This window comes from Aethalodelphis obliquidens, unplaced genomic scaffold, assembly GCF_003676395.1.
Source record: "Aethalodelphis obliquidens isolate GAN/ISIS:26980383/991018 unplaced genomic scaffold, ASM367639v1 scaffold18, whole genome shotgun sequence".
Lineage (NCBI taxonomy): Eukaryota > Metazoa > Chordata > Mammalia > Artiodactyla > Delphinidae > Aethalodelphis > Aethalodelphis obliquidens.
This window is the reverse complement of record NW_020837962.1, coordinates 10,703,939-10,718,688: the sequence shown is the minus strand read 5'-3', so window position 1 is coordinate 10,718,688 and position 14,750 is coordinate 10,703,939. Positions and strand designations below refer to the sequence as shown.

The 14,750-nt window shown below is 55.0% G+C and overlaps 1 protein-coding gene across 3 annotated transcripts in view; it reads left to right on the top strand.

The window, feature by feature from the left end:
• Positions 1 to 14,189, top strand: part of NAA60 (N-alpha-acetyltransferase 60, NatF catalytic subunit) — a 40,627-nt gene extending 26,438 nt beyond the window's left edge. For 2 of the 3 annotated variants that reach the window (XM_027117591.1, XM_027117590.1), the window contains exons 2-7: positions 5,738 to 5,853; positions 7,746 to 7,875; positions 8,952 to 9,048; positions 10,306 to 10,540; positions 11,639 to 11,992; positions 12,826 to 14,189. In XM_027117591.1, the coding sequence (XP_026973392.1) occupies positions 5,744 to 5,853; positions 7,746 to 7,875; positions 8,952 to 9,048; positions 10,306 to 10,540; positions 11,639 to 11,795 (729 nt within the window). In that variant the 5' untranslated portion in view covers positions 5,738 to 5,743 and the 3' untranslated portion in view covers positions 11,796 to 11,992; positions 12,826 to 14,189. Of the gene's footprint in view, positions 1 to 5,672; positions 5,854 to 7,745; positions 7,876 to 8,951; positions 9,049 to 10,305; positions 10,541 to 11,638; positions 11,993 to 12,825 lie in introns of all 3 variants that reach the window. The other variant, XM_027117589.1, reaches the window with a different exon arrangement.
• The last annotated feature ends 561 nt before the right edge of the window (positions 14,190 to 14,750 follow it).

Sequence of the window (14,750 nt, the reverse complement as noted above, 5' to 3'; positions counted from 1 at the left end):
CCGTCCTGTAGCTCCTTTCTGCGGGAGCTCAGAGCACATTTGCTGTTGGTTGAGAGAAGAGTGGGGCACAGCCAGTGAGACACCTGGAGCTCTGCCAGGGGTGGTGAGGGTGAGCAGGCATGTCACCCTGTTTCTCAGGCTGGCATCAGCCCATCAAACCCCAGACAAACCACCTGGAGCTGGTTTTCCAGGAAGAGGACGATGTGGAGTTTCCTGGTGCAGGTCAGGTATTGGAGCCGAAAGTTGATTTGAAATTCATCCGGTGATTTGTGCTTTGTGTTGACTTCCCAGACAGGGGCAAATCTGAGCCTGATCTTTCCTTTCTCAAAATCACCTAAGCAGCTTACCCCGTGATAACCCATAGACAACACAGATGCACTTGGTTGAGCCTTGATAACTTTCTTTGGTCACTTCTTACACACTCCAAGCCAAAGACAGATTTTTTTTCTTTGAATATGAAATATTAAAATTGGCCCACATCTGGAGTAAGCTACCAGATTGGCCCTGGTGGGCTGGCGGCTCTTCCTCATCTCTGTGAGTCTGTGCCTCCCTCCAGCCTCCCTGACCTTCAGCCTCATCTTCCTCAGAGCACCCCCATCCCCAACCCTGGTGGGCCTGGCTCAGAGGCAGGGGCTCGGGGAGGTGGGGTGTGGACCAGCCCCACTGCAGGAGCCCCTCTCTGGTACCAGCTTGAGCCCCTGCAGTTTGACTTGCAGGCTGGAAAGTTTCTGATTCTTTCTGGAATCTACTGTGACTTCCTTCAGAAAGAATAGTTTTTATCCATTTCACCAAAGAAACGTTTACTCTCAAGATTGGGGCTGGTTTTTGTTTTCTTTTTTTTTTCCCGTACACGGGCCCCTCTCACTGTTGTGGCCTCTCCCGTTTCGGAGCACACGCGCTGGACACACAGGCTCAGCAGCCATGGCTCACGGGCCCAGCCGCTCCACGGCATGTGGGATCGTCCCGGACCGGGGCATGAACCCGTGTCCCCTGCATCGGCGGGCGGACTCTCAACCACTGCGCCGCCAGGGAAGCCCTTGTTTTCTTTTTAACAGCTTTATTGAGGTACAGTCCACCTACCATGAATTCACCCAAAGTGTACCATTCAGTGTTTTCAGTGTATTCACAGAGCTGTGCAGCCATCACCATGTTCAGTGTCAGAACATTTTCACCACTCCCAGAAGAAACCTACACCCTTAGCCATCACCCTCCAAGCCTCTCAACCCCACTCCCCACTGTAGGCAACCACTAATCTGCCTTCTGTCCCTATGGATTTGCCTGTTCTGGACACTTCATGGAAATGGAATCGTAAGGTGCAGTATGTGGCCCGTTATGTCCAGCCTCTCTCACTCAGCATCATGTTTGCCGTGTTCATTCACATTGTAGCACGTGTCAGTGCTAAATATTCACCGCATGGATGCACACATTGTATTGGTTCAGGCATCCATTGATGAACATTTGGGTTGCTTCCACGTTGGGGCTGTTTTTTGGTGAGCTCACAGTGGGCTCTAGCTTACACTCCTTTGCTCAATTTAGAGCAGGGATTGTGCCATCACTGGAGTGTTGAGCAGAACGTGTATAGGGCATCCTGTTTGGCCACTCAGATTAGGCAGGTGGTGATGTATTGGGGCTTGTCCCCCAGGGTTTTCCCTAAAGGCAGTTGCCACAGGGAGAGGGGGACGCCTGTCTCAGGAGCCTTCTCTGGAAAGACTGCACTGAGGGCCAGGCCTCGGCCTCAGATGGTGCGGGGTTGTCGACCGTCCCAAAGGCTCGAGGTTTTGACTGGGGTTTCCTGCGTTTCCCCACTCTTGGCCGCGAGGGAAGGAGAAGGGGCGCCAACTGGCCCCGTGGTTAAGACTTAGCCCCTCCGGCAGCTTCTAAAGCGGCACCCTTGTCCCCGGGTGTCTACACCCTCCTCTTTAAAACCACGGTGGAGTTTGGGGGTTGTTTAACTTGAGTCCCGGACAGTATTCCTGCCCCCGGAAATCTCCGAACCAGGCACCCAACCCTCCAGGGCTCCCGCGTGTGGCCGGTGGGCAGCCGCGGCCAGCAGGGAGTGCGCTGTGCTGTTCCCAGCGAGGGGTGTGCAGAGGTGGGGTGGCCACTGCAGGGTGGCCTCGTGCAGAATGGCAGAGGTACCTCCATCAGTCACCTGGGGAAGCTGCCATCCATGCCGGAAACTCAGCCTGTGGAGAAGTCTGGCAGGTTGATGGTTAATTTTAATTAGGAACATTTTCACACATACACCTGGTGTACCCGTCTTCCAATTCAATGGTTGTGAACATTTTGCCACTTTCGCTCCAGCTAAATTCAGCTCCAGAACATTCTGAATTTCACCCCTTTATGTCCAGCGTGCATCTCTTCAGGAATATGGACGTTTCCTACACAACCACACTGCTGTTTTCATGCCAACAAGATTAGCAGCACCTCCGTGGGTGCTTTTAGAGGTTTTTTGTGGACTCTCTCCCTTTGTGGGGGAAAGAGGGTCACGTGTGCAGTGGGTTGTTTAGAAACCTCGCAGGAAGCAGTGCTTTGTTGTGGCAGCTGTGATGTGTTGGGCCTCGTTCTGCTCCTGGAACTGTACAGTCTGGGATGACCGTGAAGCCACGTCCTGGCTGTGACTGCCAGGATGTATTCTGGACAGAGATGACTCATAAAACTCAAGAGTTGCCATTTTTGGTCGACAGTCCATTTCCCAAGAGGTGGCCGGCCTGAGGTCCCTGAGGTCACATTGACCAGAGCGTCCTGGGCACCATTGGTGGTGGGGGGTGCTGCTGAGCAGTGGACCAGCCAAGCTGTTCATGAGAGATGGAGCTGGACAGCATCTTTGGTTTCTGAAAGTGTGTCCCAACAACAAGAAAAACACAGGCAATGTGGGAAGGTCAGATTTGCCAAGTCTGGGAGGATTTTTTTGTTGTTTGGTTGGAGTTTTGGTTTTGTTTTGTGTTTGGAGCCGAGAACTCAGCCCAGAAGCTGTGGCTACCCTTTCTCCAGAAGCCTCTCACGTTAATGTCTGTGATGGCCTGGTCCCTGGTCCTGTCATCTGAAAACAAGGACGTGGGCGGCTGTCTCTGCCCTGCGTGAGTGGGCTCTCAGAGGTCCCCTCTGAGTGACGAGTCTTCTCAAGAAGGGTGCCTGTTGGGATCCACCAGGCCTCAGGCAGGAGCTCACTTGCTTCTTGTCCTGATGAGCTTCCCTTCACGCTGCCAGGGGGTCACAGGAGGGGCCCCACCTGGCAGACCCCACGTGGGCAGTGTGTGCAGCGCGCAGGTGCTGGCTGGAAACACGGAGGAGGAAGAGCGAGCAGGTCCCCTCTCATCTCGGCTCTCAAGCCGTGCTGTGCAGAGGGACCTGTCAAGGTCGCATGGACCTTACCCTGCAGGGTCTGGCGAGAGCTGGAGAGACAGAACCCGATGTGGGCACAGAGCCATGGAGCTCCTGTAGTACCTCCTCTGCCTCCCCGCCCACCCCATGTCTGCTTCAAGGTCACCAAGGTCACCATGTTTCCAGCCCCGTGGACCTGACCTTTAAAGCCCCCGCCCCAGCTAGTCCGTGTCAGACTGGCTGGTGCCATGAAGGGGAAGGGGGACGGCGGCAGACCTGTCATTGCCCAGCCTACCCTTGGCCATCCCTCAAAGGAACCCTTCTTGCTGGACAGAGCCTACTGGGGTCATGTCCAAGTCTGAGACTGAGCAGCTGCCCCACTGGCCCTGTGGTCAAGCCTCAGGGTGGATTCGGCCCCTGGCAGGTGGCAGGTTAGGACATGGCCTTCCCGGGGACCCTCATGGAAATGCCTGTGTTTCATGGGAACCAATCAGGAGCAGGGTCAGGACAGCAGGAGGGCACTGCACTTGGGCTCCCTTTGACCTTTGGTCATTGCCTGGACTCTCACGGTGCCCATTCACAGAACTGTGGTTTCTAGAGTCAGTTTAGGTAACTTCAGGCTACCCTTTGCCCCAACTCCGATGTTTAGTATGAAAAATTTCAAATATGTAGAAAAATTGAATGTGTGACCAGTAAGTTCCTATTTTATATCAACCTGCCACTCAGGTCCAACCGCTAATAGCGTTTTGTCACATTTGCATTCTAAGCAGTTGAAAAATGTTTGAACTGTTTAGTTTTAGACCTCATGATACCTCACTCCAAAGTATTTCAGCAATGCATCTCCTAAGACTTTCTGCATAAGCACTGTACCCTCCACATCTAAGTCAGTTAATTACAGTTTCATGATAATTTCATCATAAATTCATCATCTACTGTCCAGCCAATATTTAAGTTTCTCCAAAATGTTGTTTGACTTTTTATATTTCCCAGGAAGAGTTTACACGTCACATTTGGTTGTAGGTCTCCTTGTCTTTTTTAGTCTATTTTTTTTAATGACATTGACTTTTTTTATTAATAAATTTATTTATTTTTTGGCTGCGTTGTGTCTTCGTTGCTGGGTGCGGGCTTTCTCTAGTTGCAGCGAGCAGGGGGCTACTATTCATTGTGGTGCATGGGCTTCTCATTGCGGTGGCTTCTCTTGTTGCAGAGCACGGGCTCTAGGCACATGGGTTTCAGTAGTTGTGGCTCGCGGGCTCATTAGTTGTGGTGCGTGGGCTCTAGAGCGCGAGCCCTAGAGTGCAGGCTCGGTAGTTGTGGTGCACGGGTTTAGTTGCTCCGCGGCATGTGGGATCTTCCTGGACCAGGGATCGAACCTGTGTACCCTGTATTGTCAGGCAGATTTCTTAACCAGTGCACCACCAGGGAGGTCCCTAAATGACATTGACTTTTTGACGAGACCAGGCCAGTTGTCTTGTAGAATTCTACCCGTTCCGTGTGTGTCAGATGTCATGGTGCCCGGGTGCCAAGTGTTACCTGCAGTTGCGAAGTTAGGCCTGGAGGCTTGATTGGCTTCAGGCCTAGCATTGTAGGTAGGAACCTTGAGGGCTTTGTGTATTTCACAGGAGGCACTGGAGGCTGGCCTCCATCCCTGGGGGACGTGGGACTGCAGGATCTCAGGGGTGTGAGGTTAGGCTTTTCCTTGGCGATCGCTGAGTCCTGGGGGTGCAGGTGCTTTGTCAGAGTCCACCCATGGCCTTCCTGCCTGGACTGAATGTAGCTTCCTGATTTAATCGTTGCAACTCGTGGCCCCTGTCTTGAACTTTTGGCATGTCTTGAAGTCCTTCTGTGCGCACATAGGGGAGGAGAAATGGCCCACCCAGCAAGTGCCACTCTAAATCCAGCAGTCTCTGGGGCTGCTGAGCCCTGGGTCGTTTGTTGGCAGCCACTGGCCCAGGCTGGGAGGAGTTGGGGCTGGCAGGGCCATGTGTCTCCCCAGTGGAAAAACAGCAGGTGTGAGGGAGACGTGAGAACCTCTGGGCAGAAGTAGGGCTGGTGTGGGCGCTCAGCAGGCAGCTCAGAGGGACCAAGAGAAGAGAGAACACAGACCAGAGTTGGGCTGCCCTCTGTGGGGCTCAGGAGTATCCCATGTGAGCAGCGAGGCGACCCTGGGTCCCCATCCTCCCAGGCCTTCCCGATCCTTGGTTTCCTGCCCTGCAGGGACGGTGGAGGTGGGGGTGTGCCTGTGATGCCTAGTGCAGGGAGTGTTGTGAGGGGAGGAACACTCCATCAGGGGGACGGTGCGAGCTTTGGGGGACGGTGCGAGCTTTCCCACCTTGCTTGCCTCACAGGTTATATGAGGAGGAGGAGGCGGCAGCGTGGGTGCGGCTGCCTCCTGACACCTCCCTCCCTGCAGGTGTGAATGACAGAGGTGGTGCCATCCAGCTCCCTCAGCGAGGTCAGCCTGCGTCTCCTCTGCCACGATGACATAGACACCGTGAAGCACCTGTGCGGCGACTGGTTCCCCATCGAGTAAGTTGAGCAGTGTCCCCAGCTGTGGCTTGGGGGATGGGGAATGGCAGGGGGGATGTGCACAGAGCTGCGGGTGCCAAAGCTGAAAGGCTTGCTGTGAAGGCGCCGTGGTGGCCCAGAGTGACCTCGCCTGTCGGGGCCCCGGGCCCTGCTCCCTGACTACCACCAGGCTCTTTGCACCTCATTATGTTCCTAGAGATCCCCGAAAGGGCTTGACTGAGAATTTTTAGTTACAAAGATGTTCCATGCAGTGCTACTTACAATATTCAGAAAATTGAGAAGCTACTTAAGTATCTTAACAGAAAGGAAGTGGTTACATACATCGGGGTATGTGTATGCAAAAGTATAATGTTATTCTGCCGGGGGAAAAAAAACCTGTCCTAGAGGTATATATGTTGAGGAGAGTTTTTTTATGAGATATTAAGTGGAAAAAGCAGACTAGAAAGCAGTATGTACCACAATCCCCCTTTTGTTTAAGAACACATACAAGATAAAAGCTGAGGAGGATATGTACCTCGTAGCAAATGTGTTCGGTAGTTCGTGTGGGTGGATGATTAACATCCACAAGTTTGTCTGGTTTTGCTTGTCTGTACTTCCTACGTTTTTCTGTAATATGCACATAGAGCTTGTAGTGATAAAAATAGTGCAAACTTTTAAAAATTAAAAATAAACAAGGTCCTGCCAATCATCACATTTCCGTGAGCCTTAGCCTCAGACGTGTTTAACCTGCTGCCGGCAGGAGGGGAGGGATTCCCTTACGTCCCTGATGGGAATGTGAATTGTCACCTTCTGGGGCCACGGGCTAGCGGTGGCTTCATAGGTTAGAAAATAAATGTCATCCCAGCAGTCCCACCGCTGGAAAGTAATCCAGTAAGTCCGAGGTTAGACCCCGCTGAGGGTGACCTGGGGCAGGTAGAGCCTCACCAGCCAGAGCCTCTGTGCCTCTGAGTAGTCCAACCTGCTTGCCTCTCCTTGCAGCTTCCTGGGCCTGAGGCCTCAGGTTCCAAAGATGAGGGAGAGAACTTCAGTCCCATCAGACCATGTGGTGGCAGCTCCCCTCCTGGCTGCCGCGCCACCCGGCACTGCTGCGGTTAGAAGGCGGGAGTGTGATGAGGACCAGGAGAGGAGCCTGGGTGATGCTCAGGTTCTATGGAACCTTCCAGTGGGCGGGTGGTGGCCTCTACAGTGCAGACCCGAGTAGAGCACCTCTCTGTGTCGCCAGGAGGGTCTGAGACCCTCCTCCAGCTCTTGGTCTCATGAAAGGCATCCTGGGCTAACCCGCTGTGTCCGTTAGGAAACAAACCCAGACACCCTCCTGACCGAGCCTCCTTGGCTGTGGCTGAGTCTGCCTTTTCATCACTGCATCACTGTTCTTTTCCCTGCTCCCCTCGGACGGCACTTGGTGAGCAGCCCCAGTGACCCTGGATACACCTTGCCCTTGAGGCCCAGTCCCTGAAACTCAGATGCCACTCTGCAGCAAACCTGGCTCTCCCCACACCACTTCCCCCAGTCTTGAAAAAGTCTCACAGAATTCTTGGAAATCACCCAAGTGTCCACGGGCTGCGGGGGTCATTAATCTTAACTCATCCACCTGACCCCCCAGGCACTGCTCTCGAGGGGACAGCATCATCAGAGCTTTTCCCCTCTTGTCTCTGTGTCTTGTAAGATCGTTTTCCTATCAAATTTCCAGTCCTGTCTGGACAGATAACCGCTTTCAGAAGATGATACTCTGAGAGTGATACACTTCGGTGGAGACTGAGCGATGGGCAGACCCCTCGTCAACCCTGAGTGGTGGACAGAGCAGCCTAGGGTCCCCTGTGGTTCAACTCTCTGAAGCACGACGGGGGTTGGACTTGACCTGGCCAGTTCATCTGAGTTTGTCTCCTCTTCAGGTACCCAGACTCATGGTATCGTGATATCACCTCCAACAAGAAGTTCTTTTCCCTTGCCGCAACCTACAGGGGCGCCATCGTGGGAATGATCGTAGCTGAAATAAAAAGTAGGACCAAGATACACAAGGAGGTGAGTGTATGCGGCAATGACTTGGCAGTCGGTGCCTCTGGACAGGACTGTGGGGCCTTGTGACACAGTCACGCTGCCTGCTCTGGCCCTTTCTCTTGGGAGCCCAGACAGCGTGTGAGATTCGTACCTGGTTGGTTTCTTTCTGTGTGTTCGTGACACAGTCGTATATGCATTAAGTAACACGACCACAGGCTTCACAATGACAGCCGTTTTGAAGTAGGGAGGCGGGTAAACGGTACACTGGCCTTTCTGCGGGCTTCGAGTCACAAGAGCAGGAAGGATGCTTACCTCCCTGAGACCGATGACAAGCCCACCTGTGTCCAGGCTAACTGTGGTGTGGAGGGTGGGGCGGGGATTGGGGAGCCGACCCACTCCCAGCACGTGGGAGCCACTCAGTGAGCAGTGGACGGGACACAAAGACCAAGTCGCCAAGTGTCCTTTTCATTGGGTAGAGAAAACCATACACATGGCAGATCCTTCTAGTTCTTTGTGAGGTAGAAGAAATAAGAACCGTGTGCTGGTCGGATTCATGACACTCCCGGTCCAAAATTGCATCTCCGGAACCAAGAGACCCACGTGGGGCGGTGTGTCACTTGGCCTGGCCCTGGCAGCGGAGAGTGGTGGAGGGAACCACTGTCCACCCTACCCCCCGCCTCCCCCTTTACTGTGAGATCACCTGGGGCTTTGTAGGATCCCTAGTTAAAACATTCACACTCTTTTGGGCTGTCTTGTCTCTTGGCGGGTGGACTGTCATGTGCTGAGGGCCCGCTGAGCGGTTCCTTCTTCCCGCTATGACTTCACTCGTCTGGCATCCCTGACCCTCCTTGTCTGGTCTACCACCCACCCCAAGAGAAGCGATTTTTTTGTGTGCTCTTACATCTGCAGTTTCTCGCAGAAGGGCCCACACCCTCTTCTTTCCATGGGGGTGGAGGTGACCCTCTATTGTCTTCTGTTCTGTTCCCTCTGCCCCAGTGTCCCCCCAGGTGTCATGGCTGGGATGTTGGCAAGTGAGCTGTGTCCTACAGTGGGACCGGGGCCTCCACTGCTGACGCGACTGTTTCTGACTTTCTCTTTAGGATGGAGATATTCTAGCCTCCAGCTTCTCTGTTGACACGCAGGTTGCGTACATCCTAAGCCTGGGAGTAGTGAAGGAATTCAGAAAGCACGGCATAGGTAAGAGTGGCAGAGCTCATAAACCACCACCACCAACTCGCCCCCCCCCCCCCACCGCCCCGTTCTGACGATTATCTCTCATAAATACCCCTCAGTCTCTTCCTCCATCCCTGTCCCTCTGTCTGGGCAGACCTTCATCCTTCTCCCCTTCCAACAAGACCCATGGCCCCACCCACTCCCTTGGCCTTCAGCCTGTCCTCTTTCCATACAACACCAGGTCTTTCTGCCGTGGCCTCCTTCCCAAATCTGACAAGATCAGATAAATAACCGCTCCTGAATGTCCTCATTTGGGAATGGGCACCCCTTATCGTGCCTCTCACCACACACACAGCTTATGTCTGATCCCAAGATATATATTTTTTTAATATCTTTATTGGAGTATGATTGCTTTACAATGTTGTGTTAATTTCTATCATACAACAAAGTGAATCAGCTGTAAGTATGCATATATCCCCATATCCCCTCCTTCTTGGTCTCCCTCCTGTCCTCCCTATCCCACCCCTCTAGGTGGTCACAAAGCATCGAGCTGATCTCCCTGTGCTATGCAGCAGCTTCCCACTAGCCATCCATTTTACATTTGGTAGTGTATATATGTCAGTGCTACTCTCTCACTTCGTCCCAGCTTCCCCTTCCCCGCTGTGTCCTCAAGTCCATTCTCTACGTCTGTGTCTTTATTCCTGCCCTGCCACTAGGTTCATCAGTACCGTTTTTCTAGATTCCATATATGTGCTTTAGCATATACGGTATTCTTTTTTCTCTTTCTGACTTACTTCACTCTGTGTGACAGAGACCCAAGGTATTCTTGATTAAGAGTAGAAAACATAATTGAAAAATAGTGCTAGCCACCATTTATCGGGTGCCCGCCACACCTGGGGTGCCGGGCTGCCCGCATGACTCCAAATTCCCATCCCACTCAGCCACACAGCCAGTGAGTGGCAGAGTCTTCATTTGTGTCTGTTCCACATTTTCCTGGGCTCAGGTTTACACTTCATTGTCTAAAAAGATCAGTGAGTCTCTGTTGTGGGTTCAGCCCCTGGGAGGGAACTAGCAGACTGGCATCCGCGGTTCCAGATGCCTCAGGGCCTCAGGTGACAAGCCCCATCGAGCCATGAGATGTTAGGGACTTCCATAGTGGTTGGTTATGGGAGGTCGGTCTTCAGTCCAAAAGCAGAGAGATCTGTAGAGACCTCTGCAAAGATGACTTCCTTGTCTGCCTCACGCTTCCTTCCCACTTGCCCTGCACCTCTTCCTCCGCAGGTTCCCTATTACTTGAGAGTTTAAAAGATCACATATCAACCACCGCCCAGGACCACTGCAAAGCCATCTACCTGCACGTCCTCACTACCAACAATACGGCTATAAACTTCTACGAAAACAGAGACTTCAAGCAGCATCACTATCTCCCCTATTACTATTCCATCCGAGGGGTCCTCAAAGATGGCTTCACCTATGTCCTCTACATCAACGGTGGCCACCCTCCCTGGACCATCCTATATCCTTTCTCTTTCGGGGGTGAGGTATTGTGGCTTCCTAGCAGGGCCCGTGTGCCAGCTGGAGCTGTGGTTGCCTTCACGTGGCATCCACAAGGCCAAGCTCATGGGACCAGATATTGTTGTGGGCAGGTCTGGCCGGCACATCTTGGGAAATGACAGCCTGGGTGTGGACATTGGGAAAGCAGGCCAGCTCTGGCACTCGGCGCTCGCTGGACGTTAGACTGGTGTGAGGGGAGGGTGTTCAGCCTCCTGGACTAAGATCCATCCATCCATCAAGTATCGAATGAGAGCCTCCTGTTCCCCCAGGTGCGTGGGGGATACAACAGTGAACGAAACAGCCAGAAGCCCCGGCTCTCATGGGGCTGTGTGCTGGTGGGGGAGAAGACAAGCAAGTGAGGTGAAACGAACTGTTTGCTGTTTTTGAACACTTGGGTTCAAACCTTCTTTGCTGGGTGCGTGACCCAGAGGTGTGTCCCTGCCCTGCTCCCTCCTCTTTAACTCTCTCTGGCCCTTGACAGGTTCGGTGGAGGCCAGGAGACTTCCTGATAGTCATAGGGTGTGAACCCCAAAATACTGTGTGTATGTGAGAGAGAGAAGTTAAATTAATGAGTCCAGGATTTATCCATTTCACAGGGAAATAAACAAGAAAGACAAGGGCGGCCCAAAAGCCTGCAGGCCTAGCTCCTGTGAAGATGGGTCTCTGTGGGTGTCCACGGGGTCAGGACTGCTGACCCCTCCTCATCACAGGGACAGGGCCCTGCCAGTCTGAGGACTGAGCGTAGGGGAGAACTAGGAACACTTGCTCTTCCAGACCCCTCCCCCAGCACCCAGTCCTGTCCAGCCTTAGTCTGGGTGTCCAGGTGCCTGGGGCCTCACCCAGAAGGTCCCTTGTACCCAGGCTGTGCCCTGCATTATTTTGTGCAGCAGAGCCCCCTCCATCTGATGAGGCTTTCCAGCCCTGCAGAGGCTGAGCAGGCTCTTGGCCTCCTGCAAGAGTGGCGTGCTGTCTGCATGCGGCCCCCATGGTCACCGTGCTGACAGTGCCGCCCTGGGGCAGTTGGGCAGGCAAGTCGGAATCTTCCTTAACAGAGCTGCACGGACTACATCCAGCACCTGGGCTCTGCGCTAGCAAACCTGAGCCCCTGTTCCATCCCGCACAGGATCTACCGCCAGGCCCACAACCTGCTCTGCAGCTTCCTGCCATGGTCAAGCATCTCCACCAAGGGTGGCATCGAGTACAGCCGGACCATGTGACGCCAGCCGGGCAGTCTCTGCCAGGCCCCACCCCTCGGCACCCTGTGGAAACCACCTTCCCGGCCATCTGACTTCTGCTGTCCTCTGCAGAGGAGCCGGTGGGCACCTGCCGGGCCCGTCGGCCTGCCCCACCTGCAGGCCCGGTGCTACGTGGGCTCGGGAGAAGAGAGTCAAGGGGCGTGCCCGGTCTCCCCCAGGTACACCAGAGCAGGGGGTGCAGGAAGGGGAGCAGAGCCCAGTGGGCTGATGGTTGGGGAAATGGAGGCGGTGCTTTCAGCAATGAAAACAGGAGGCCCTGGATGGGCATCTGCTGCTCAGGGTGCTGGGAAGCATGGCCAGGGGCCGAGATAGTTCCCGAACGTCTCTCAGAAACTTCAGGAGGGAAAGCAGAGCTCTTGACCTGGCCAGAGCTTGGCCTGAACTACCTGAACTACTGAACTACTTTTTAAAAAATAATGCATTCACATGGTTCAAAAATTGAAAAGTTACCAAAAGATCAAGCCCCTTCTACTCCTGTCCCCAGACACTCAGCTTCCCCTTCCCAGGGGTTATCAGTGCCGCTGTGTCCCTGGTGGTGCTTCACTGTAGATGGCAGCTTTAACAGCAGCGGCCTTGCCCTGTGGTGGGCACCTAGATGAGAGCTCTGCTTAGACACGGCCGCTTCTGAGCACCGTGGGGAGCTGGTCTTCCAGACCTCAGGGAATGGCAGAGCTGGAAGGCGTCATGGGGACTCCAAGGTCTACCCCTTGTGCATGGACACGGCCCAGAGCGGATTGTGATGTGGGCCAAGCCCAGGCGGCAGGGCTCCGTGGCCTCCTGGGCTGGCACCCCCGTCGGTACTGTGGTTTGTGCTGGGACCGAGGAGAGCCAGTGGTCACTGGAAGGGACTCTGGACGTGGAGGAGGGCTCACACTTCAGGAGCGCCAGGGACCCAGCTTTGGGCTCCTAGGCCGGGACCCTGGGGAGGGGAGGGAAGCAGAGCGTTTTTGCTGAAGCCTTCACCCCTGCTCCCCTCTTGTCTATCCCACAGGCTCCTCCAGCCCTCCTTCCCAATCTGGAAACCTTCACTTCTGCTGAGCCCTGGCCGGGCCCCCGCACGTGCTCCAGCCCCACGGGCACCTAGGGGAGGCAGCGTTCACTGTGGTCTGTTTCTTCTGCTGTCCTGGGAGCAAGGGCATGGGAAAGGGCTTCCTTTCCCATGCCCCTCACCGGCCTCTTCCCCTCTGCTGTGTGATCCTTCCAGATCCTTCCTGCAAAGTCGGAATAAACTTCTGGGAGGGAGGAACCCAAGTGTTACGGACAGACTTGACCCTAAAGACACAGGAGCCTCTGAACAATGAGGGGTCAAAATAACGGGAAGGCCAGCCCCTGGTCCAGAACCAGCACCCAGAAGCCCGGAGGGGCGGGGAGCAGCTCCGGTCTCTCCACCCAGGGCTGACACTTGCTGGGCACAGCTGGGGAGGCTTCTCACCCACACACTGAGCTCTGTGGCTTCGCTCCCCACATGTGCGGGCGGATAACGAGACAGGTGCCCACATTCCCCACTAGGAGGCTGAGTCCTCCCGCGGCCTCTTCTCATGGGCTGCTTCATTCTGTCCCGAGCGATTGGAACCACCTGTCAGATGGTGGCTGTGCCATTCAGCTGAGCTGCCGCAGGGAGCCGGGCTGAGGACAGGCACCACTGAGGGCCTGGGGGTCCTCTCCCCGCAACCCCCCAGCCCCATGAGCAGCAGCTCTGAGGCCTGGCCAGGTGCAGACAGGACAAAGCTGAGCACCGCAATGACCAAGTGAGACCCGGCCTTTGGGGCTGGGGACAGTACGTGCCTTGTGGTCCCTCCACCTCTGGGGCAGAGACAGTGCCTGGAAGTGTGCGCGTGGACGGCACGTGCTCCTGGCACCCCTTCTGCCAGGGCCCCTAGAGCTGCTTGCTGCCTGGCCTGCCCCTCCGGAGCAGAGGGGATGGCACAGAGTCTCACGCCGGACGAGAGCAGGAGACGGGAAACCCTAGGTGGGGGCTCCGTGACCGTGTCCTTCCCTCCCTCAGAACTTCCTGGCCCAGGGCTCCTGCGGCCTCACCAGTGGATCCTGGGCAGGAAGGGCACTCCATCTCCCCCCACTCCCCACCTCCATGCTGACATTGGTTTCATGCTGAGGCCCAGCTGGGTGTCCTCTCTAATCTGAATCAACGATGATCATGTGATTTTTATTTCTGCCCCTCAGGGTAAGGGAAGAGTCTTCCAGAAGGTTCTACTTTGTACATTCGTAATTGAGCTCAGAGGCTTTGCCCTGCCCTTCGCTCCCCCACCTCCTTATCACTGCAGTGTCCAGCCCAGTGTTGAACAGATTATAATGTTTTGTCTTACTACAAACAAATAAATAGACTTTAATTGGTCACATCCTGTCTTTGCAGGCCCTGCGCCTGTGGACCTGCGCCTGTGGACCTGCCCCGTGGCTGAGGGCGGCCCAGGAGCTGCTTGTCCCCTGGCAAGTCCCAAGGATGGCTTCCAGCTCAAAGGGCGATTGTTTTTTACGATCATAATTGCACCTTGCCCTGCCAAGGAATACAGCCCTGGAAGAGGTTCTAGAGCTGGTGAAAGTGCAGTGGTCAGGCAGGGGCCCTGCCCAGGGCACCCCACCGCAGGAGCCTTAGTCAGGGGGCGGGGGGGGGGGGCAGCAGGTCCCAGCCCCTGGCTGGGCCAAGAGGGGGACCAGGTCCTTCTACCAACTTCTTGGAGCCTCTGGCCACCCTGGGGGCAGGAGGTCGTGCCTGTCACCCTCTTAGACAAATGACTGGTTGAGGGGCTGGGAGTTGCTCAAGAGCCACACAGCTGTGAACGGTGGGCTTGAGACCCCAGCCCAGGTGTGGACCCCTCCAAAGCGTGGGTGCGCTGCTCCCTGAGGGCGGGGCCTCCCCCTGATGGCCCTTCCTATGGGACAGGGCCTGAGGCTGGTGGC